Source organism: Rhinopithecus bieti, unplaced genomic scaffold (genome assembly GCF_001698545.2).
Source record: "Rhinopithecus bieti isolate Rb0 unplaced genomic scaffold, ASM169854v2 scaffold_1467, whole genome shotgun sequence".
Lineage (NCBI taxonomy): Eukaryota > Metazoa > Chordata > Mammalia > Primates > Cercopithecidae > Rhinopithecus > Rhinopithecus bieti.
In genome coordinates this window covers 3,453,258-3,476,815 of record NW_016803692.1, presented here as the reverse complement: position 1 = coordinate 3,476,815, position 23,558 = coordinate 3,453,258, and the positions used below count along the sequence as shown (strand labels likewise).

General features: G+C 36.8%; 1 protein-coding gene across 1 annotated transcript in view; it reads right to left on the bottom strand.

The window, feature by feature from the left end:
- The window catches only part of COL24A1 (collagen type XXIV alpha 1 chain), a 411,426-nt gene that overhangs the window by 61,317 nt on the left and 326,551 nt on the right, over positions 1 to 23,558 (bottom strand). Inside the window, 2 exon segments of the mRNA XM_017850789.1 lie at positions 16,981 to 17,088; positions 18,238 to 18,291. Coding sequence (XP_017706278.1) covers positions 16,981 to 17,088; positions 18,238 to 18,291 — 162 coding nt within the window.

Below are 23,558 nucleotides of genomic sequence, written 5' to 3'. Positions count from 1 at the left end.
AAAAAAAAAAAAAAAAAAAAAAAAAAAAAAAAAAAAAAAGACCAGTGGAAAGATGTCCTTATCCTCAGTTGAAAATACTCCAAGGAACTTGCTAGTATTTAGAAATGGCCTTATTCCTCTTAAGTAGTTTTTCTATTTCCACAGTAGGTTTGAGAAATACTTCTCTTAGAAATCACTTTCCCTAATGCCCAGTTAGCCATTGGTACCTTATTTTACTGAACAACAGAATGACTCCTTATAAAACATTATAATTCTCATTCCATATAAAATATTCCACAGAGAGCAGAGACATTTATAGAAAATATTTCCATGTGTGTAAATGCCAACAGCATGTGCAAACCTTGGATTCACAAAGGGATCCTCAAGAGAAAGTTATTTTATTTTTGTTTTGATGGATACAAAACATTTCAACACTTGACACCCTAATATTCTAAGTATGCATGTAAAATTCGTCTAACTTGTTCTGTGAAAATGCCAAAAAGTAGCAGATGATGACTTATGATCTGGTAGTTAATTGCTTGCTAATGGCAATATTAGTTACCATTCAACTTCATGGCCCTAGGAGGTATATTGCAACAGTATTTAACATTACTGTAATCCATTTGTTTCTTTCAAAGTGCAATGAGCTTTCTGTACTGGTCATGCTGTCATACATTAAGGGACAGAATCTGTTCTATGGCTCAGAATCTGTTTTTTTAAAAAATGGTTCCCAGTTAGAGTAACTTAGGAAGTGGAGCTAGAATATGCAGGTTTTGTTGTCTAATTCATACTCAGATTTTCCCTTCCCTTGACTGTGTCTTCCACATCTCCATATCTACTAGGTCCTTCTGATGAGCATTTAAACATGGTCAGGATTCTCACATTTAAAAATAACTTTCTACTTTAAATTTATTCTCTGGTCATTGCCCTATTTTCTCCTTCAGAACCAAACTTCTCCATTGAGTGGTTTGTATATCCTGATTTTCTCACTGTCCACTCTCTCTCCTCAAGAACTCCTATCCTATTCCTGCCCCCAACCTGACAAGATTCTTTGCTAAAGTTACTGATGACCTCTACGTACTAAAATACATGATCATCACTTCATTTTACTAGATCTACATATTAGTCAGAGTCCTTACTTGCAAATACCAGAAACTAATCCTGGATAATAAAGGCAGAAAAGACATTGAAAACACATTTGGTAGCTCACATAATCACAGATAAACCTGGAGAATCAGGTTTGGAAAATGGGCAGAATTAAAGTGATGTCAGGAAGCCAGAATTTGAAAACTACAGCATGTACTACATCTGCTGCTGGACATTGAACACTATTACTGATGCCACCGTCATCCCTGGAAACTGAGAGCTGTTGATGTTACTGCCACTGCCACCAGAACAGACTCTCTACTGTCCCTGCCTCTGTGTATCACTAACTCCCCATTTGAAGGTGAATATAACTAACTGATCAGGCCTAGGTCAGAGCATGCATCCTTGTTTCAAGTGACAAGGAAGTAAGAATTTGGAACTTCTGGCTACTGTAGTAAACGGTGGCCTTTCACCAAAACTCAAAAAGAGGGATTTTTAAATTAAAAAATGGGATAAAGATGCTGAGTAGCAAAACAAACACAAAAGAGTCTACACACAAAATCCCACAAAAAACAAAATTAATGAAACAAGTGTCCAACACAGTTTCTCGAGATTATTATATATGTTGATGACATTCTCCTTTTTGAAATATTTTCTTAAGTCTCCACGACACCACATTCATTTTTTTCTTACCTATTATAATCACTCCTCTCAGTCTCTTTCCTCCTTTATCTGACTTTTAAATGTTAGAGTTCCTCACAGCTTGGTTCTAAACCTCCTTCCCACTGTTTGTTCAACAAAATTTGTGTTTGTTTTCTTTCATTTGTTCCCCAGATCCATTGACCACCCCTTCTCTATCTTGCAACTTGTCCTGGGAATCTGACTTTCAACGTACTGCATCGCTGGTGTTCTCTTGCCCTCTGGCTTCCAGTTGGGGTTGGTCAAAGTGATGCATGACTAGGATATTGAAAAGTGAGAGGAGAGAAAGGTAATATATTTATTTCTCCCATTTCCTTCTGTCTTTGGCATTCTGTAAGTGGTTGGGTTATTCTCAACTATAGCTCCTGTCAGATGCCTCTTTTCCAGCAGTTTCTGATCTCAACTTGATTCTAGTAACATCATTTCTTCCCTTTACCATTTCAGGTCTAAGGACAGTAATGGCTTCCTACCATTGATAGTCTCTGGGTTTCCCAGAACCCTTTGTTGACTTTTTTAACCCTGTCTACATTTCTGTAGGTAGTTTCCTCAAAATTCCAATTGAGCATTCCATCTGCTTCCTAACAGGGCTCTGACTAAGACATTATGTATATACTGATGACTCTCAAATTAATATTTGACCTCCTCCCTCAGCTCCAGCTGAGAATATTTAATTGCTGACTTAATATCGCCACTTGAATGTCATAACCTTGCCCATAAAATTTAGGCCTCCTATAGTATTTGCTTTTTCAGTGATGGGCAGACATCACAAGGTATTAGGTTGGAAACTTGTGCAAGTTAGAAATTTGGAAGTTACCCTTGATATCTCTCTCTCCCTGTCACGTCTCCCAATAAAACATCAAGTCCTACTAAAGCCACCTCCTAAATAGTACCTAAGTCCATCCACTTCTTTCCATTTACACTTCACCAGTCTAGTTCAAACCATGAACACCTATAGCGGGGAGTGCTGCAATAAGTAGTCTTACTAGTCTTCTGTATCTTGTCTTGTCCCCTTCCAATCCATTTACTATACTGAAGCCAGAGGGAATCCATTAAAAATATAAAACTGGATAATGTCTCTCCTGAGCTGAAACCTCAGTGAGGTCTACTCTCTTTAGATAATGCTCAATTACCTTAATACGTCCTTCAATAGCCTCCATGATGTGGTCACTGTATACCTCAACAGCATGAAACCATATCACTCTATACCTTGCTCACCAAACTTTAGCCATACTGGTCTTTTTTGATTCTTTAAGCATATCCTGTTCTTCCTAACTTTGTATATGCTGTTGTCTCTCCCTAGAATGTTTCTTTCCTGCTTTCTCCACCTACAATTATTATTATTCCCAATTTATGAACTCCAATTATCTTTTGGTACCATCTCTCTCCCCCTCCCCACTCATATAACATATGAATTTATATATGTAGATAAGATATTTATCTCTATATATCTATTTCACTGAGTATAACTGACATGAAGTAAATTTAAAATATATAATTTGATAAACTGGCATAATAAATAACACCTATTAAACCATCACCACTATCAAGATAACGTATCCACCACCCCTAGAAGTTTTTCCTATTCCCTTGAAAGCATTCCTTTCTACACCTCTCCACATGCACTCCTATCTCCTGAAAACCCTTGATTTGCTTTTCATCATTACAGATCATTTTGAAATCTCTATAAGTTTACGTAAGTGGAACCAAACAGCATGTATCCTTTTCTGTCTGTTTTTTTCCCTGCTCAGTAAAATTACTTTGAGATTCATTCATGTTAAAGCATGTATATAATTCTTTTTTGCTGAGACTAACATTTCATTGTACACATGTACTACAATTTATTTAGCCATTCAGTTTTTGATGGACATTTGGTTCATTCCCAGTTTCGGGCTATTACAAAGAAAGCTGCTATGGCCATTCATGTGCAAATTTTTGTGTGGATATATGCTTTCATTTCTCTTGGCTAGGAATAGAATGGCTGGGTTATATGTTAGATATATGTTTAACATTTTTAGATACTACCAATATATAAGATAATTGACATCTTAACAATATAGAGGCCGGGTGCAGTGGCTCATGCCTGTAATCCCAGCACCTTGGGGGGCTGAGGTTGTTGGATCATGAGGTCAGGAGTGTGACACCAGCCTGGCCAACATTGTGAAACTCCATCTCTACTAAAAATTTTAGCCAGACATGGTGGCACACACCTATAGTCCCAGCTACTCAGGAGGCTGAGGCAGGAGAATTGCTTGAACTCGGGAGGTGGAGGTTGCAGTGAGCTGAGATCATGACACTGCACTCCAGCCTAGGTAACAGAGCAAGACTCCATCTCAAAACAAAACAAAACAAAACAAAACAATATAGAGTCTTATGATCCAGAGACACAGTATATACACCATTTATTTAGGACTTCTGTAATTTCCCTCAGCAATGTTTTACAGTTTTCAGTATATAGGTTTGCACTTTCTTTTGGTCAGAATTATCCCTAATATTTCACATTCTGATACTACTGTAAATAACACTGCTTTAAAATTTTCCATTTCTGATTGTTAATTGCTAGTATACAGAAATATAATTAATTTTGTATATTAATCTTATATCTTGCAACTTTGCTAAACTCAGTTTTCTGTAGATTTTGGATATTCTGCTAGACAACCATGATTTCTGCAAATAAAGACAGTTTTATTTCTTCTATTCCAATCTAGACATCTTTTATTTCTTGTTATTACACTGGCTAGAACCTCATTGAATTGGCTAGAATTTCCAGTTCATTATTGAATATGTCATACAAATATGAGGAGGTAATATATACATCCATGGGCATATAAGACATCAGAAGGTTTGCCTCACAATGACCTACACTAAAATAATTTTTGGAGAAAGCATTGAAATAATAATAGAAACAAATCCAGGAGATTCTGCAAAGAATATTGAAAGTAATGGTTATCAAATAGCTTAATTAAGTTTACTATTTAAAAAGGAGTCTAGAAATAACAGAAATAAAAGGAGAAAGTAAATGAATAAAAGCTAAAAGTAAAATATTGGGGCAAAATTCCTAAATGATGAAGGAGAGATGAAAGGTTTATAGACCAATCCTCTGTTTTGGGTCTATAAAAACATAGGGATATGAGAATATGTGAAAGTGTTTTGTTAGAGGGAAGATACAGGTAATGATATGTTAAACAAATCAATAGATTTAAATAAATACACACTTGGTTATTACGTTCAGCACAACTGCACAAGAGGAACAACAAAAGAAGTAATTTTTAAGCCAGCAGAAGAAACTTTAGTCATCCAATGGAAATTAGGAAAGAAGAAGAAATAAACCCCAAAAGGATGGTACAGGTGTATTAGTCCATTTTCATGCTGCTGATAAAGACACACATGAGACTGGGCAATTTACAAAAGAAAGAGGTTTATTACAGTTCCACATGGCTGGGGAGGCCTCACAATCATGGTAGAAGGCAAGGAGGAGCAAGTTACATCTTACCTGGATGGCAGCAGGCAAAAAGAGAGCTTGTGCAGGGCAACTCCTGATTTTAAAGCCATCAGCTCTCATGAGACCCATTCACTATCGTGAAAACAGCAAGGGAAAGACCCACCCCTATAATTCAATCATCTCCCACTGGGTCCCTCCCACAACATGTGGGAAATATGGAAGCTACAAGACGAGATTTGGGTGGGAACACAGAGCCAAACCATATCAACAGGGCAAAGGAAATATAGATTTCAGATGGCAAATACGCTTTTTTTTTGTGGATCTTGTTTTGTCATCTAGCCTGGAGTACAGTGGCATGATCATACTTCACTGTAGCCTCTAACTCCTGGGTTCAAGCAATCCTCCTGCTTCAGTCTCTTGAGCAGCTATAGGCACATGCTACAATACCCAGATAATTTTAAATTTTTTTGTAGAGACAGGGTCTTGCTATATTGCCCAGGTTGGTGTCGAACTCCTGGCCGCAAGAGGTCCTCCTGCCTTCGTATCCCAAAGAGCTTGGGATTACAGGCATGAGTCACTGCACCTGGGTGGCAAATATTCTTAATGAAGAAATTTTAGATGTATTCCCTGTAACATCTGGAGCAGTAGAAGAGTTTCCACGATTGTTGCTATTGTTTAATATAATATTCAAGGTCACTTGCAACTTCCATGGAAAGAAAAATAAATGAATTTAAGGAAAGAGATAATGTAAGGAAGGAAATAAATCTGCCATTATTTGAAAAAGCCCAATAGAATCACAACAGTAAATTATTTGAAATAAAAAATTCAGCCATATTAGACTATAACTGATACAAATCAGTAGTGCTTATTTATATTAGTAATAACTATCTAGAAAATAGAATAAAAATAAGAATATACAAAGCCTTCACTGAGTGGCAATATTGCAGATTTATAAAGACAAAAAAATACGGAGTTTTAGACTGCCTTTGTAGTTATGTGACTGTAGAAATTACTTAATTTCTCAGTGCCTCAATTTCTGCATCTACAAAATGAGAAATATAATTATGCCTACCTCATGGGGTTGTAAGGATTAAATTTGTTAATATATTAAAACACTTATGGTACCTGGGCATGTTCTAAGCATTGTATGAATTTTGCCATTACTATTATGAAGAAATTCTATTAGAAAATGATAGAAATGTATATTTCCTGCTTTTATATTAGATAACTAAAATGATAAGATACAAATTTTCTCCAAATAAATCTATAAATTCAAGACAAATCTAATAACAATTCAAGCTTTTGCTTTATTTTTAGAGAAACTCAACAAACTGAATCTCAAATTATGTGGAGGAATACAAGTCTGTAACTAGCCAATCAACCTTAAGAAAAGAATTTAAATAAGGGGGACTTGCCAACTACATACAAGAACATACTACAGAGTCATAGTAATAAGAATAGTGTGATGACACAAGTAGACCAGAGGTCAGCCAATGTTTTCTGTAAAAGGTCCAGACAGTAACTCTGTTAGACTTTGCAGGCCATATGGTCTCTATGTGAACTGTTCAATTCTGCTCTTGTAGTGCAAAAGCAGCCATATGTAAATAAATTACTGTGGCTGTGTTCCAATAATTTATGAATACCAAAATTCAAATTTCATATGTTTTCACAAAACATTTTCTTATTTCTATTTTCTACCACTGAAAAAATGTAAAAACCATTTTTAGCTCATGGGCCATACAAAAACAGGCTGATTTGTTCACCAAATGTGGTGTGCTAATATTGGAATGGACTGCTGATATTGACTCATGCATAAATGAGAACTTTTAAACAAGTCGACTGGATTTTATCTGTTTGCCTTTTGAGATCCAATCTCCACCCTGCTCTACGACCCAGCAGGCTCCTTTACTCTAGCTGTTGGCCAGTGCCTTACCAAAGGGGTATGAACAGGAATGAAGTCCCCTGTAGTGACAAGGCAGATATGACTGAGGACCCAACCCACTGTAAGACTTGCAGAATTTGCATATTAATACATCTTCAACTAGCCAGATTCTATGCTAAGATAAGAGCACTGGTGGAGAAAGAGAAGAACCCCAGGATAAGAAATGGGGACATTCGAACAGACACGGGCAAGACTAAGAACTCTGAACCTCTAATCCCACTCAACCTTCCTGGCTTGTGGAGACAGTCCCTACTCAAGTGCCTGGGAACACCATTAATAGTCCAGTAGACTGGCAGTTTGAAGACTGGACTCAATTGTGGCCTATACTCAATGAGGCTGAAATGCTACAACTTCCCTCATAATAGAAAGGGGTTCAAAGGCCCAGGAAGATGAAAATGTGGAGATGACTCTATTATTGCAATTGAATCAGCTACCCTCTAACCACAGCCCCTGGAAGGGCTCAAAGAACATTCTTTACCACAGAGTTAAGAAATATCATTGGAATTAGGTTCTCTGATATAAATGGGAACACTGGAATCCCTGAGTGGTATAATCCAGGTCATAGTGCTTTGCTATCAGAGAAAAGGTAGGAGCAATTATCACAATAAGTTACAAGGATGGAGTAGAATCAGACTGTTTTGACTTGCACAGATCTGTGGTGATGGTTAATTGAACACAGGAGCCATAGGAATTGAATATATCATAGCATACTAGAATATATTAACACACAGGTGGAAAAATTGTAGGTCTTATAGATATGAATCTTACTTAAGCCCTTGTGCCTGGGATTCATGTATTCTCACTCAGTTCTCAGACTCAAGCCAGTTCCTAGATCAGAATCCCTTAATTGAGAAGGAGGTAGGTTCTCTTCGAGAAAATAACACTGCAATGTGGTCAGTGATGTATACTACGACTCCTCCCCTAAGTATTCTTTTTTTTTTTTTTTTTTTTTGAGATGGAGTCTTGCTCTGTCACCCATGCTGGGGTGCAGTGGCTGGGTCTCAGCTCACTGCAAGGTCCGGCTCCCGGGTTCACGCCATTCTCCTGCCTCAGCCTCCCAAGTAGCTGGGACTACAGGCGCCCGCCACCTCGCTTGGCTAGTTTTTTGTATTTTAGTAGAGACGGGGTTTCATTGTGTTGGCCAGGATGGTCTCGATCTCCTGACCTCGTGATCCGCCCGTCTCGGCCTCCCAAAGTGCTGGGATTACAGGCTTGAGCCACCGCGCCCGGCCCCCTAAGTATTCTTGAGAGAGACCTATGGTCATTTACTAGGTGAGTGAACACTGGGAAAAGACAAATTCCAAGTCTTTCTAGAGCTGTTAAGATACGAGCTATAATCTGATGATAATCCCTGGAAATAAACACTGTGGTCAGAGTGGAAGCTTACGAGGGCCAAGTGATAAATGGAGTTTTGATCCAATTCCTTTTCCAAGTGGGCCCAGTAAAGACTGTGAGCTCAGTTTTTTTTTCTCCCCTGCAATCTCAGAGCATAGTTAAACTTCCTAACTATAAAGGCTACTACTATGGTAAGATGGGAAGACACAAATGAATGTTCCTACAACTATCCCTTCCTGTCCCCTCCTCACCAATAATAAATCTAATGTAATAACACATCCTTGTGAAAAACTGTACATATTACTCCCATCTCTGTGGAAAATTGTACATATTATTGCCATAAAAGCCTGAAAGATACAGGGGTAGTGATTCCTACTATATTCCATATCCATTTTACTCATGTGTTTGGCTAGAGTAAACAACAGATAAACCTGAAGAAACTGGTAGTGTATTACAAAGTTAATGGGTTGGGGGATGATGCCAATTACAGCTGCAGGTTCTGATATGGTATCTTTACTAAACCATATAGCCACTGGCAACAGCAGCTACTGACCTAGCAAAAATATTTCCTATTCACATTCTTATCAGTAAAGATAATCAGAAGCAGTTTTCTTGCCTTCATGTGGCAGGAAAAGCAGTATCCCTTCCCTGTCTTACCTCAGTGCTACGCCAACTCAATTTGCTTCTCTATCATAAAACAGACTGAGCAGATATCTTTATAGTCTGGATATCTCAAAAAATATCATTCAGATCCATTAAACTGGACTTGGAGAGTAGAAATGAACAAGCACCCTAAAGGTGTAGCAGAGGATAGAATTTAAAAGTTCAGGGGCTTGATAAATGCGTGTAATCACTCTATGGGTTCTTCCTGCCTGTTGCACAGACAAAAATAAATTCACTGAGACTGCAGCATTGCAGTAGAGTTTAATTGATGCAAGGCTGGCCCACATGGGAGAACTGGAGTTATTATTCAAATCAGTCTCCCTGAAGGCTTAAAGGCTAGGATTTTTACGGACAATTTGGTGGGCAGGCAGCTAGGGAATGAGTGCTGCTGATTGGTTGGGGATGAAATCACAGGGGCGTGGAAAACTGTCTTTGTGTTCTGAGTCTCCCTCTGGATGGGGCCACAGGATCAGTTGAGTCATGCATGATTTAGGAGTCTGGTGGAGTCAGTCAGAAAGATATCTCAAAAAATTCAATATTATGTTCTACAATAGTGATATTATCTATAGAAGCAATTGGGGAAGTCACAAATCTTGTGACATCTGGCCATAAAATTCCTGAGTAGTAGGGATTATAGAAACTACACCTATCTTGTAATCTCTGGCCACATGACTCCTGAGCAGCAAGGAATTAGGAAAACTAAACCTACATCTTACTAGAGTTCAGGTCTCTCCCATAATCCTATTCTTGTGGGCTTTAATTAGTCTTACAAGGCAGTTTTCATTCCCTGAGCAAGGAGGGGTTAATTTTAAGGTGGGACTATTGTCATTCTTGCTTTCAAGTTAAATATAAACTAAATTATTCCCAAAGTTAGCTTGGTCTTTGCCCAGAAATGATCAAGGACAGCTTGGAGGTCAGAAGCAAGATGGAGTCAATTATGTCAGATTTCTCTGACTGTCATAGTTTTGAAAAGGCAGTTTCATGGGTGAAGTTCCAGGAATAATGGTTTGGGGGCACATCAGGATACCTCTGCCAAAGTAGAGATAGATTGTTGTATTTTGCACTGACTGACCATCACAATAAAAGGGGTACAGTTCTGGTGAGCCTCTGTGGACTTTGGAGTCAACTTATATCAGATGTGGGTGTTCTGCTCCAATCCATTTTCTTAGTAACCTGTAAGGTTGCTGTTTCATTTTTTGATTGTGGAGATGGCTATATACATACACACACACACACACACACATAAATAAAATCATTTTAACCATTTTTAAGTATGCATTTCAGTGGCATTAGTACATTTACATTATTGTACAACTGTCACTACCATTTATCTACAGAACTTTTATCTTCTTTAACTGAAACTCTGTACCCATTGAACAATAACTCTCCATTACCCCCTTCTACCAAACCCTGGCAACCCCATTTTTCTTTCTGTCTCTCTGAATTTGATTATTCTAAGTGACGTAGGAGGTCAGCAGCACTTGTTTTCCAAGCATTGGCTATGACCCTGCTGATCAAAACAGGATCTGGTTAAAATAGGGTGCAGTAAAGAAACCAACCAAATACAGCTAAAACCAAAATAGTGAAAAAAGTGACTTCTAGTTGCTGTCAGTGCTCATTATACACTAAATACAACATATAAGGATGCTAAAAGACACTCCCACTAGCACCATGACTGTTTAAAAATGTCATGGCAATGCTTGGAAGTTACCCTATATGGTTTAAGAGGGGAGGGGAACCCTTCCTTGGTTCTGGGAGTGCCCCATCCCTTTTCTAGAAAATTCACAAATAACCTGCCCCTTATTTAGCATATAATTAAGTAGTAGCTATAAATACCGCTAGCCAGCAATCTATTAGGGCTACTCTGCCTATGGGGTGGCCTTGCTCTATCTATGGAGCAGCCATTTTCCTATACTCTGTTGCACTGATAAACTTGCTTTCTGATATAGTTTGGTTATTTGGCCCTGCCCAAATCCTTGAATTGTAATCCCCAATGCAGGAGGTGGGGGCTTGGAGAGTTGTTTGGATCATGGGGTGAATCCTCATGGCTTGGTGCTGTCTTTATGATAGTGAGTTCTCACAAGATGTAGTTATTTAAAAGTACATGGCAACACTCCCTCCACTCTCACTCTTTCTCTCTCTTGCTTGTTACTGCTTTCGCCATGGGATGTGTCTGTCCCCACTTCACCTTCTAGCCTCCTTAAAAGCTGAATAGATTCCAGCACCATGCTTCTTGTAAAGTCTGAAGAACTATAAGCCAATTAAACCTCTGTCCTTTATAAATCACCCAGTCCCAGGTATTTCTTTATAGCAGTGCAAGAACAACCTAATACTCTTTGCCTTCACTTTACTCTGTCAGCTCCCTCCTGAATTATTTCCTGTCTTCCTGGAAGAAAAAAACACTCCCTGGCTGAGCCACAGTTTTGGGGTTTGCCAGCATCACAGGTCTTTCATATAAATGAGATCACAATATTCATCCTATTGTGTCTGGTTTGTTTCATTTAGTATAATGTCCTTCAAGTCTCATTCATGTTATAGTGTGTCAGACTTTCATTCCTTTTTAAGGCTGAAAAATATTCCATTGTACATCACATTTTGTTTATTCCTTCAATCACTGATAGACATTTGGGTTGTTTCTACTATTATGCATAATGCTGCTATGAACATTGGTGTAAAAATACTTTCAATGATGAATATGTTAATTTGCTTCACTCTAGTAATCTTTATACTATCTATATGTATCCCATAACTTCTTACTGTACATCTTAAATTTATACAATAAAATTTATTTTAAAAAATCCTTTACATTCCTGCTTTCAGTTCTTTTGCATATATACCCAGAAGTGGACTTGCTGGGTTATATGGTAATTCAATGTTTAATTTTCTGAGGAACTACCATACTGGTTTTTACAGTATTGTGTCATTTTACATTCCCAACAGCAATGTGCTTGTGTTCTAATTTCTCCACCATCTTGCCAACACTTGTTATTTTCTGTTTTTGTTTGTTTATGTTTGTTTTATAATAGCATCCTAACATGTGTGATGTGATATCTCATTTTGTTTTTGATTTGCATTTCCCTAATGGTAGTGATGTTATACATCTTTCCATGGGATTACTGGTCATTTGTAAATCTTCTTTGGAGAAATGTCTATTCAAGTATTTTTCCAGGTTGCCAGTTTTGAGTGAACCCTGAAGTCAGAAAAGACTCTGCAGCAGATTCAGGATGTAAGTTACAATGCTATTAATATTTGTACCTCATGACTGAGAAACTCTAATTATATCAGAAGGCTCTGTAGCTGGTAGATGCCATATGGGCCCTTTGGTAATCTTCCATAAGAGAAACCCTGCTTATATCCATAAGATTTTGGAGACAGGCCATGCCCTCTCTGTCAAATGCAATTTACCCTTTGGAATACAGCTATGAGCTTGCTCTGATTGAAACTGAATGACTGAACCTGGAATGTCAAATGGCTATGCTCTTTGTTCTCTGTTTTTCCCATTATGAACTGGGTAATAATTGAATCCACTGAACCGTGAAATTGAATGTATACCCTAGCATACTACTCTTAAATCAAAATGGCATGTATTGAAACTGGGCCCTAGCAGGTCTAGAAAGCACAGAAAAATGTCTAAGCAGGCAATTCAGATTTCCATGACACCTGTTCCCATTGCTTTGACATTGCTCCTTCAACTTTCCTAGAGAATTTCCTTTACCAGTTAATGAAGGAGGAAAAACCTCAGGCCTGATTTTTGGATAGATCTACATTGATTGTCAACATCAGCCAGAAGTGTACAGCTTCAGGCTGCATTAGAGCTTGAAAGATGTTAGTAAGGTGAACTCTTTCCAGTAGGTAGAACTTGAAGCAATACTATAGTTAGAAGGAGAGATGGCTTGAGATATTCATCTACACTAATTCAGAGAGCACTGGCTAAGAGTTTGGCTAGCTGGTCAAGCACTTGGAAATAATGGGTTTGAAAGGCTAATGATAAGAAGGTCCGAGGAAGATAAATTTAGATGAACTTTTCAAAATGGAATCAATATAGAGTTAATTATATTCCATGTAGATCCTTAACAGAGAGCGTCCTCTATAGAGTAGGTTCTCAATAGTCAGGTAAACAAGATGGACCTTTACTGGGTATTAGTCAACATTTTTCCATACTAATCATGGTGGTTGCTCAATGGGCCCACTGGCACAAATCCAACAATGTGGACTTTTCTTCACCAAGGTTGATCTGGCTACCACCCTTGGTGACTGCCAAAGTAGAGGCCAACACTGAGCTCCCAACAGGGCAATGCTCCCTGGGAGATGAGTTGGAGCTATAATAGCTGCAATTGTTCTCACAGGGGTAGACACATATTCTAGACATAGATTTGCTATTCTACCAAAAGTTCTTCTTGCAGTTGAAATGCAGTTGATACACAGCACGAATTATACATCAGAAGAGAGAGAGAGCTGATATACCTATAGCAATATGAATGTATCTTTAAATCCCAGTGGTAAGTGAAAAAAAAGATGCAGAATGGCCTCATATCATTTCCATAATTAAAGATATGCATAAAACCAGTAGTATATTTTGGAAGAACACATAAAGATAAAAATATACTTTAAAAATTATAAAATAGTGGGCTATTTTAGGGAGAGGAGAATGAGAGTAGGGATGAAAAGAAGTCAGCCTAAGAGTAGGTCCACGAAAAAACTGAAGGATGATAATATGCCATAAATTCATTAATATGATTATCCCAACAACTCTGTACCTAAGGTGAAAGACAAAGAGAGAGAGAGTGGAAAACCTTAAAAAAATAAAAAAACAAAACAAAAGAAGCCAAAGTTGAAAGACTTTTTTTTTTGCCTCCTTTGGCATCCAGGACTCTGGCAGGTGACTTAGGTCAAATTACTAGACAATCTCATTCAGGTCTTTGAATCTTGAAAAAGTGGCATGAAGATGCATGACAGTTTAGAAATTATTCATAACACAGTAGCATTGGCACTGAGAGTCCAATGGTGGCCAAGTTGACTGGTGCCAATGTCATTGGTGGCATCCTAACTAGACTACTCCTTGCTTGGGGTGTTCTGTTGCAAGAAATCCTTAATTTCAGACTGTTTTCTGACCCTGGATTTCAAGCTTTTTAGCTGATTCTGTCAGCAACCCAGTCTCTATCTTATAATTCGTTTTCTGCTTTGGTTAGCCAGAGAAGATTTTTCTTTAAAACCAGTCAGACGTGTTGGTATCTCAAAGTCCTATTTGGGTTCTAGAATGCAAATAGTTTCATCATCTGGCCTTAAGACCCCTTCATTCTTGTGTATTCTAGATAAAGCCAGTGTTTCGATTACAGGCATGAGCCTTTGCCGACACAGCAAATAAAACTAGCATGACAGATTCTAGGAATAAGGTTTAGAGTGGTATTGAATGGAATCAACATTTTATTTGTGTTAACTCAGTATTTTTGTATTGGCTTCCTCTTAGCCATTAAATTACTGTCCTTTAAATATTACCTCAATATTGAAGAAAAATATAGAGTTGTTAGAAAACATCTATTTTCTTGCTAGAAACAAGCAACAGATAATCAGTGCCACATTGCAATTTTCCTAAATAAAAAGTCATATATTGAAACTGGGCCCTAGCAGGTCCAGAAAGCACAGACAAAATGTATAAGCAGCAATTCAGATTTCCATAATATCTGATCTCAAGAGAAAATCATCCGTAATTTTATAATCCATATCAATGTTTTCATTCCATGAAATTTTCTGTCCTTCCTGAGGGATCTCTAGGTATTACATGTTGCTAGAAAGAAGTTGTTTGTCATAATGAACCATTAAATGACCCGAGTAAAAAGTAATTAATGACTTTGATGTGTCACTAATGTCCTGATGAGTATCTCATAAGCTGAATATCTGAAATTTTTCTTAAACCCATATGTAGGATACTGATTTCTATTATCCACATAGGGAACTAATATCTGGATTAGTCGTATTTTAGCCTGAGAACAAATGACTTCCTGGTCCTATTAATTAATAAGTTAATTACTACCAATTTGTTATCAAATAAATTTATTTGCTATTACAAGTACTTTAACAACTCACTATTTAGCCTTATAAACTACTGGGCCCATCCACCCCACCTCCATGATTATACTTGTGTATAGCAGCAACAAATATGACATATTTTCACATGTGGTTTTCCTTGTTTGAATTCTCAAAAATCTTATTCAAAGTAATAGGACAAGATTCACTATAATATTTCCCAGTAAAACTTAATCCACAAAAATACAGACTCTCAAACCAATTCAAAGGGTTTTACTGTTGTAGTTTTAACATTTCACAGTCTCGTTATAAGACTATCACATGGTTAGTATGGAGATTAGCATGAAGATGGAGGCCCAGTGCATGAGCTCCCTATAAGACTGGGATTTCAAATGAATCTCTTTTAACCAGACTGATACTACTAGCAAAAGTCTATACAATACTTATTTTAATTAAAAACTTCAACCTGACTGTTCAAGTTTTCTAGGCCATAACCTGTTTCTTCCAAAACAAATAGAAACCATGTTAAGACTTCTTAACAGTATTCATATTTTCAGAGAATCTGACTGGATATTTATTAGTGAAATAATTTTACTGGTTGTCATCATTTCATTTTTTTAAACAAATGAGATAACTCATTTAGTGAAAAAGAAAATTAATTTGTATTTAAGTTTAGGCATAGCACCATACTAGATTTGAATAAACAATAGAATTGACTTATTACCTAAGAAAAGAACAACAAATCAATAGGTAACCATATCCAAATAGCAGAAATTTAAAAGGGTAAGTTTTACTGTATTCTTATAAGTATGTGGTTAATTTTCTAATTCTTCTAATGTGTAAAGTAAAACAACCTGGGGCAAAATGTCTCAATTAGGATGACATTAGGGAAGGAAAGCAGGAAAATGGCTAAGCAAAGACAAAATATGATTTTAAATTTCAAATTAAATTTTAAATTCAAATACATAAGATAGAAATCTGTATAAATATAAAAGTGAATCTACATGATTGCATTACTTTTTTCCCAAAATAATCATGGTGGTTGCTCAATGAGTCCACTGGCACAAATCCAACAATGTGGACTTTTCTTCACCAAGGCTGATTTGGCTACCACCCCTGGTGACTGCCAAACCTGCTAAAAGTAGAGGCTGACACTGAGCTCCCAACACAGCAGTGCTCCTTAGGCGATCAGTTTGAGCTAGCTGTGATTGTCCTCACAGGGGTAGACACATATTCTAGACATGGGTTTGCTATTCTACCAAAAGTTCTTCTGGTAGTTAAAATGTAGTTAATATACAGCATGAAGAATTATACATCAGAAGACAGACAGCTGATGGACCTATTGCAATGAATGAATTAGATGAACACAGATAAAATATTCACACAATTCTTGTAAAATACTGAGGCTATAAAAGTAAAGGGAAAATGATTTTTCACAGAACCTACCTTGAGTTACTGCCAAGACCTAAATGTTCCAAAGGTGGCTTAAAACATTTGATGAACTCAAAGTACAGCCAGGTTGTGTAGTCCTTAAGTTTTTACTTCTTTATAGTTCTTCTTTAACAGCTTTTATATTTTTAAAATGGCATGACTTATTAATACTATGAGTTATTAGATATAAAATACTGAAGAGAATGTACCTGCTAACAGTTCCTGGAAATCCTAAATACAACTGCATAATAGCTATTAGAGAAATGAATTGGCTTAATCTGAGCCAATGCCAAAGCTAAAAGAGATAGCCAAAATATCTATAGTCTAGCAAGGAGATACATGCATAAGAAATAATGAGCAAAGAGATACCCATACTACTCACAGGAAGTCCCTGTTTTCCTGGTGGCCCAACTTTTCCAGGGTTTCCCGAAATGCCATCTGCTCCATGGTATCCTTGTATGCCTTTTGGTCCAGGTAGGCCTTGAAGTCCCTTGATAATTAAAAATTATTTGGATTGTAGAGATGCTGAAAAGATGTTAAGATGACAAATACTTTTTTATTTATTGAGTTGGAGAAGTTTACATTTTAATATTCTGTTCTAGGACAAATTTTCCTGTTTCCTGGATTCCTTAATGATTTAATATTTGGATTCAACAGATAACTTTAAAAGTTTAAAAGCCTTTAAACGTTCCCCAAACAAAAATGCCAAGCTAATCAGCAATTTACTGTGTAACTTTTTGGGCCTTAGTGTAATTCTCTGGTGTTTCTTATTGTGTCAACCAATATTTTATATAATTGTGGAGAAAAGATCAGCTATATGCACCCGTCATCTTAGGACAGAGGCTATCATTTCCCATCTGCCAAACCTTATATTGTGTTATTTTCCCGAGAAATAAATTATGGCTAATTAGTTGCCACTTTGAATCAGACAATTGCATGACTGAAGCAAGGTCTGAACATTTTGTTTCTACCCTTGGGCAACTGAATTTCATATTCAAGGATCTCTGATCTGAATGTGCTTATAATTTACATTCATTTTCTCTATTTTTTTTTTTCAAGCCAATACAGGTCACCCAAAGCAGGCATCTAATCCTTGGCTAGGGGACACCAGTAGAAGTCTTTGCTGAAGAGCCAGTCAACACTTTTATCTACCTGGTCAGGAGAGGAAACTGATGGTGAGGTAAAAGTTAATCTTTGTCTGTGATGAAAAGATTATTTTTTTTCTAAGACTTTTTATTTGTCTAGAGAATGAGAGGCTGAGTCCTCTAATTAAAATCTAGCTCATGCCATTTTAATTATGCTTGAAGATCTCTGGTCTTTGTCACCATTCATTTCATTATGATTTTAAGTTCTCTGTTTTTCAGTGGTTCACCGTCAGAAGCATGAGTCCACCAGGAGGACTTCATAACACAGGAAAATAGCATCCTTCAACTGAAGGGACTTATATTGAAACAGCAAGCTTGGGTTTGAGTTAATGGTCATATTTGTTCCCTCTGTGTTCCAGCATGGGTTTAAATTTTTTTTAAGACAATCTGATTTATCCAACATGATGACATAATTGGCCCCAAACTTTTCTGCTTGCTAAAGTTGCCAGTTCTATTTAGATAAGCAAGAAAGATGAAAGAGGCCTGTTACTTACAGGAATCCCAGCTTTCCCAGAAGGACCAGGAGCTCCTTTTTTCCCCTTATGACCCTAAAAATGGAAAGCACAGTTGTCAATTGACTGTAATAAACTTACTTAAACTGAAGCCATAGAAAAGAACACTGACACGTGGATGCTGCAGCAAGAACTAGCACGAACTAGTCGTATATCATTGAGGTTGCCATTTAATTTTCCTGGGAGTCAGCTTCTTCATCTGAAAATGAGAAACTTTGACAAGATCATCTAGTAATTTCCTTGTAGCTCTAAATTATATGATTTAAGAATTTAAATTGTACTTCTAAAAGGGACCTGAATAGATTATTTAATAAATGTCCCTACTTTCAGGAAGGGCCTTGATCTCCTTTTGAAAATGCTACCTATTTACTTAAACATTTAGTATCAGTAAATGTTATCAGTAAACATTTACTGAGTATCATGTATCAGGGACTCTGTCATGTGCTTGGAAGCCAAAGGCAAAGTTCCTCCTTGCAAGGCACTTACAATGTGGTAAGAGGAACATGAACTGATAGCCTAAAATGTGCTTCTCTGGAAGAACAGAGAAGAGCATACTTGTGATTCAAGGAAAAGATATTTATTTCCCACGGAACTGTTTGTTTTTCCATGTGTGAGATGTTTTAAATCATAATTGATTCAGCAGTAATGGGTCTGCCAGGATAGTTAGGAACATTGCTCTTACAAATCATGCCATTGTTCTGATGACATTCTAAAAGTATTTAAAGAAGAAAATGTGGAAAAGAGTGACTTGGTTCACAAATAAGAAAAAGAATCATGTTGTCATTACCAGACACATTTCTCAGAAATCATCATCAGTTCTCACAAACAGGATAATCCCACTAAAATGGGATGTTAAATCATTCAATTTTGAAGACAAATTGTGCTAAAGATTCAGTTTAACAACAACAACAGAGAAACAACTTCAAAAGATGTTACGTTTTTTGACAATGAGTTTAAAGATTTTATGAAGAAATAGTATGTTTTCACAGAGAAAAAGAGCATCTTCTCTAAGAGATAAAAATCCAACTTTTGCAGGATTTGATAATGGGGAGATATAAGGATCATGGATTGTACTTCCAACTTTGAAAACTATTGTACTTGTCTTAGAAGTCACTAATGCAAAATGTTTCTAAAGATGAGAAAACCAGAAAATGGGATAGTTGGTGACCTGGGTTTAATTAAAGTATATACATTTCTAGCGCATATGATCCCTATAAATAAAATATGTTTTTCCTAACCCAATAAAAAAGCAAAATAAACAAAGGCTATTTTAAATAGTGGAAAAAAGTTGTGATTTCAGTCTTCTTGAATACTTCCTAAATAGCATATGAACCATAATATGCAATTTATGTTAATCAGTGTGTTTTTTCCTTTACAGTATTTCTTTTTTATGCAACGAGATATACTGTTCTATACTTTCGATTGTTTCAAAATAGACTGTTTCCCTTGCTTTTGAATTTCAAAATAGCCAATTGAAACTCATGTGGGGTAACAGTTTGAAAAAAATATATTTTGCAGTTTCAAAATCATGTTTCTTAAACACAAAAAGCCTGATTTCTTAAATATTAAAAGTCTACCTTTGAGTTGAAAAACCAACGTTTGTTATTAAAGACTCAAATCATAAATTTAGTGCTATTAAAGGAACAATATTAAAATAATAATAATAATAATGAGTGAGATAATAATAATAATGTTGACAGAGAGTTTTCCCATGAAAGGGGATAAGGATCCTCAAGTCAGGGAAAGGGAAAAGAAGAAGCAAAAGAGAAGCAGGACTGTTAGACACTGACAGCAATCTCTGAAAAGAGCCCCTTGCCCCTCATCTTGCCCTTAGTCTTTTTTTCTCTTTTTTTTTTTGAGACACCCAGGCTGGAGTACAGTGGCTTGATCTCAGCTTACGGCAACCTCCACCTCCCAGGTTCAAGTGATTCTCCTGCCTCAGCCTCCCAAGTAGCTGGGATCACAGGCATGCACCACCACACCCAGCTAATCTTTGTATTTTTAGTAGAGACGGAGTTTCATCTTGTTGGCCAGGCTGGTCTCGAACTCCTAACCTCAGGTGATCTGCCTGCCTAGGCCTCCCAAAATGCTGGAATTACAGGCACAAGCCACCGTGCCTGGCCTGACCTTGAGTCTTTCTTAGGGTGGACAGAAATACTAATGCTCCCAGACAAGTTTGGGGATCTGGGCACAAAGATGATACCTAGGGAGACCAATGTCCTCATTGAGAAGTCTACATAAAATATATAGAGTAAAAGTCTCTGCCTGAGATGTCTAGGACAGTGGGATTAAGAATGTTTTTCTGAGTCCTCCAAGTACCCTGTATGGTATGGGGAGCAGAGAAGGTTATTTATATGTGGCCAAGAACAGAAGATGGCCCTGAGAGGCCTGAGGAGGTCTTGGACCTGAGATGAGCAAATAGCTGCACATGCCAGCATAGGTCAAAGTACTTCTGGCAGGAGGGCCAAGGTAGATGCCAACATGGTGAGATGATAGCAACTGTGGGCCAAAAGGGATGATGTGCATTTCAGGGGACACTAGTGTGAACAGATGATGACTGAAGACTAAACTTATTTTCCACCCGCCTTCCCTACCATCTGTAACTTCAAATTTGAGAAGAGAGTGATTGGGAAAACTGTAAATCAAATGTAGGATATTTGAGTGGATGGAGTTAAAGGCAGTCAATGGATTAGATTTACAGTACATATAAAACTGCACTTTCTTTTAGCCTGGCCAGCACTGAAAATATGTATAGTGGCCCATTTGAAATCAGATCCATTTTAAAAGACTTCTGTTCACTGGGACTGTGCTGGCTCACAGAATACTAGAGAACGTAGTCTAATTATTTTGATGAGGGAAATATTTTTTAATATGCAATGTTAACACAAACTCTTGTTTTTTGTTTGTTTGTTTAAATGAGGCTGAAGGACAGTTATCTAGATACTTCACTAGTTCTAACACTCTTTAAGAAGGCAGCTTTATAAAGCAAAATAGATTTAGAGAGGTAAGCAAAATTATTCTCTTTTTTAACCAAGAAATTTCAATTCATTGAAATCTGGAATTTTGTTTTGGGAGAACAAAGATTTTGGCTTGAGTCTTGGTCTTTGAGAGTCATTATAGGACAGTTAACTCACATTTGCATTACAAAAGTCTTTTAAAAAATGGTTCTTCAATTAGTTTTGGCTTGCTCTAAATTTTTCTTTATAGCTGCCCACAGTCTTATGCCCAATGAATGAATTGGTTGGTTAGGTTAAATTAATCATATTTTACTTAATTTTTAAAAGATTACAAGTAATAGGCTTCTGCATAATAACAGGAACTAGGAAATAATGTTTCTAGTGTTGCTTCTGTTGCTAATTAGTTCTGTGATTTTAGGTAACTCATAATCTCTCTGAGATTTTAATTTCTTCATCTGAAAATTGAGAGGGTTATCCAGATAATTTTAAAGGGCCATTTCCAAGTCTAAAAAATAAATTTAAAGCTTTGCAAAAACAAGATGACAGCAATTGGACATGACCCATCTGGCCACTGAAGGTATCCCTAGTGAATAAATACAGTCATTATTCTTGTAGCAATTAATACTATTTTAAATTCTAAGAGGCTTTTAAATGTGCCCTTGGGTTGTATGCCAGCATTACCCAAAGTAGGAAAGAACTAGCTCTCCTGGATTATACAGAATTTAAACTATGGCTTCTTAGCACCTTTTAGCTCCAACACACAGGGAGAGCTGACCACATAGGCTAGAGAGGCAGTTGACTAATAAGAGTATTTGATATTCATTAGCATAACTTTAACATATACTAATAAGCATCAGAAAATGTCTTACTCCCGAGATTTCTCAAGACGGAAAAAGAAAGCCTGTAAATATGAAAGTATTAATTGTAAAAAGTAGACATTTTAGGATCAAATGTTGGACAGAACTTGAATTCTTAGGCACTTACTACAAATGTAAGGAAGTAGCAGCAACAGTATTCTAGGTTCCCAGTGTTTTCCATGACTTTTTCCAATTTGGGTACTAAAAATTCTAAGTGAATGACTTACCTATCTTCTTTCTCTGCTTTTTTTTTCTTGTTTAGGCTTATCTTCAATAGGATATTTTTATTTATTAATATTATTTATTAGGGAACCTAACAGAAAGTTACCGAATAGATGCTAAGACTATTCAAAATGGGTTCTAGGTAAGTGAATGCCTATTTAACATATCTGATTCAATCCCATTTTATTACTTACTCCCATAAGTGGAAAACACAAGTATGGGTGAAGGCTGCTTAACAAATCAGGAGAAACACAATCTTGAAATCATCACTTTTTATCCATTCTCATCAAATTTATTATTAATAGTAGAGTGCATTTTCTTAAGAATTTAATTTGAAATCAATAGCATGTGAAGTCAGGATGCCTGAAAAACAGGGCAGCAATGTATAGAAGGTGCAAATGACAAAGTTGCTTGCTACGTAAGGTTGAGGCAATGTCTATCTGGCCACATGGAAAGAGAAGACTAAATTCAGTAAACCAACAGATTTTTAGTTTGCTTGATAAATATTTGATTTGCCTTATGAAAAAACAACTTTTAAATCAATTATGAGCCTGTGTCACATAGTCAAACTACTTTTTCCTCTCTTATCCTATGACAATGATTCTTTGCTTGGTCAAACTTTAGTAAGGCTCCTGAACCTTCTAGGCCCTCCGTGTACTTCCTTGTAAAATCCAGTTTTAGCAATGAACCCTGCCAAGTTGGTTTAGCAAGAACCTTCACCCTTGCTATCTGATGACTCTTGCTATTTGATATCTAACTGGGTTCCTCATCCTCTACCATCCCTCAGTTGATGTCTGATTATCCCACAGTTGATGTCTGATCACCTTGGCCCGTCTTCAGCAAAATTCTTGTTAGGTCAGTTTAACCAAAATTCCCCTTGCCCCTGGTGTTTCCTTTTAAGTAACTTTCCATTCATTCATACTCAATCTGCTCCTTTGTTATAAATTCCTACTTGCCTATGCTATATTTGGTGTTGAGTCCAATCTCTCTTCCCCACTGCAAAATCCCATTGCAGTGGTCACTGTACCTATCGTAATAGTCCTGAACAAAGTCTTCCTTACCATGCTTTAACAATTATCCATTTAATGATTTTCTCTTTAATGCTTTCTACAACAATCATATACGTTTGACTGATTTTTTTTTTTTTTACCTTATAATACTAGTTTTAAGGTTTGTTGGTATTTCTGTTTGAAACCTCAAGAAGATAGTATTAATTTGAGACAACTTAGGCAATTTTCACAAAGTTAGAATAGGCTTTTGGAAAAGA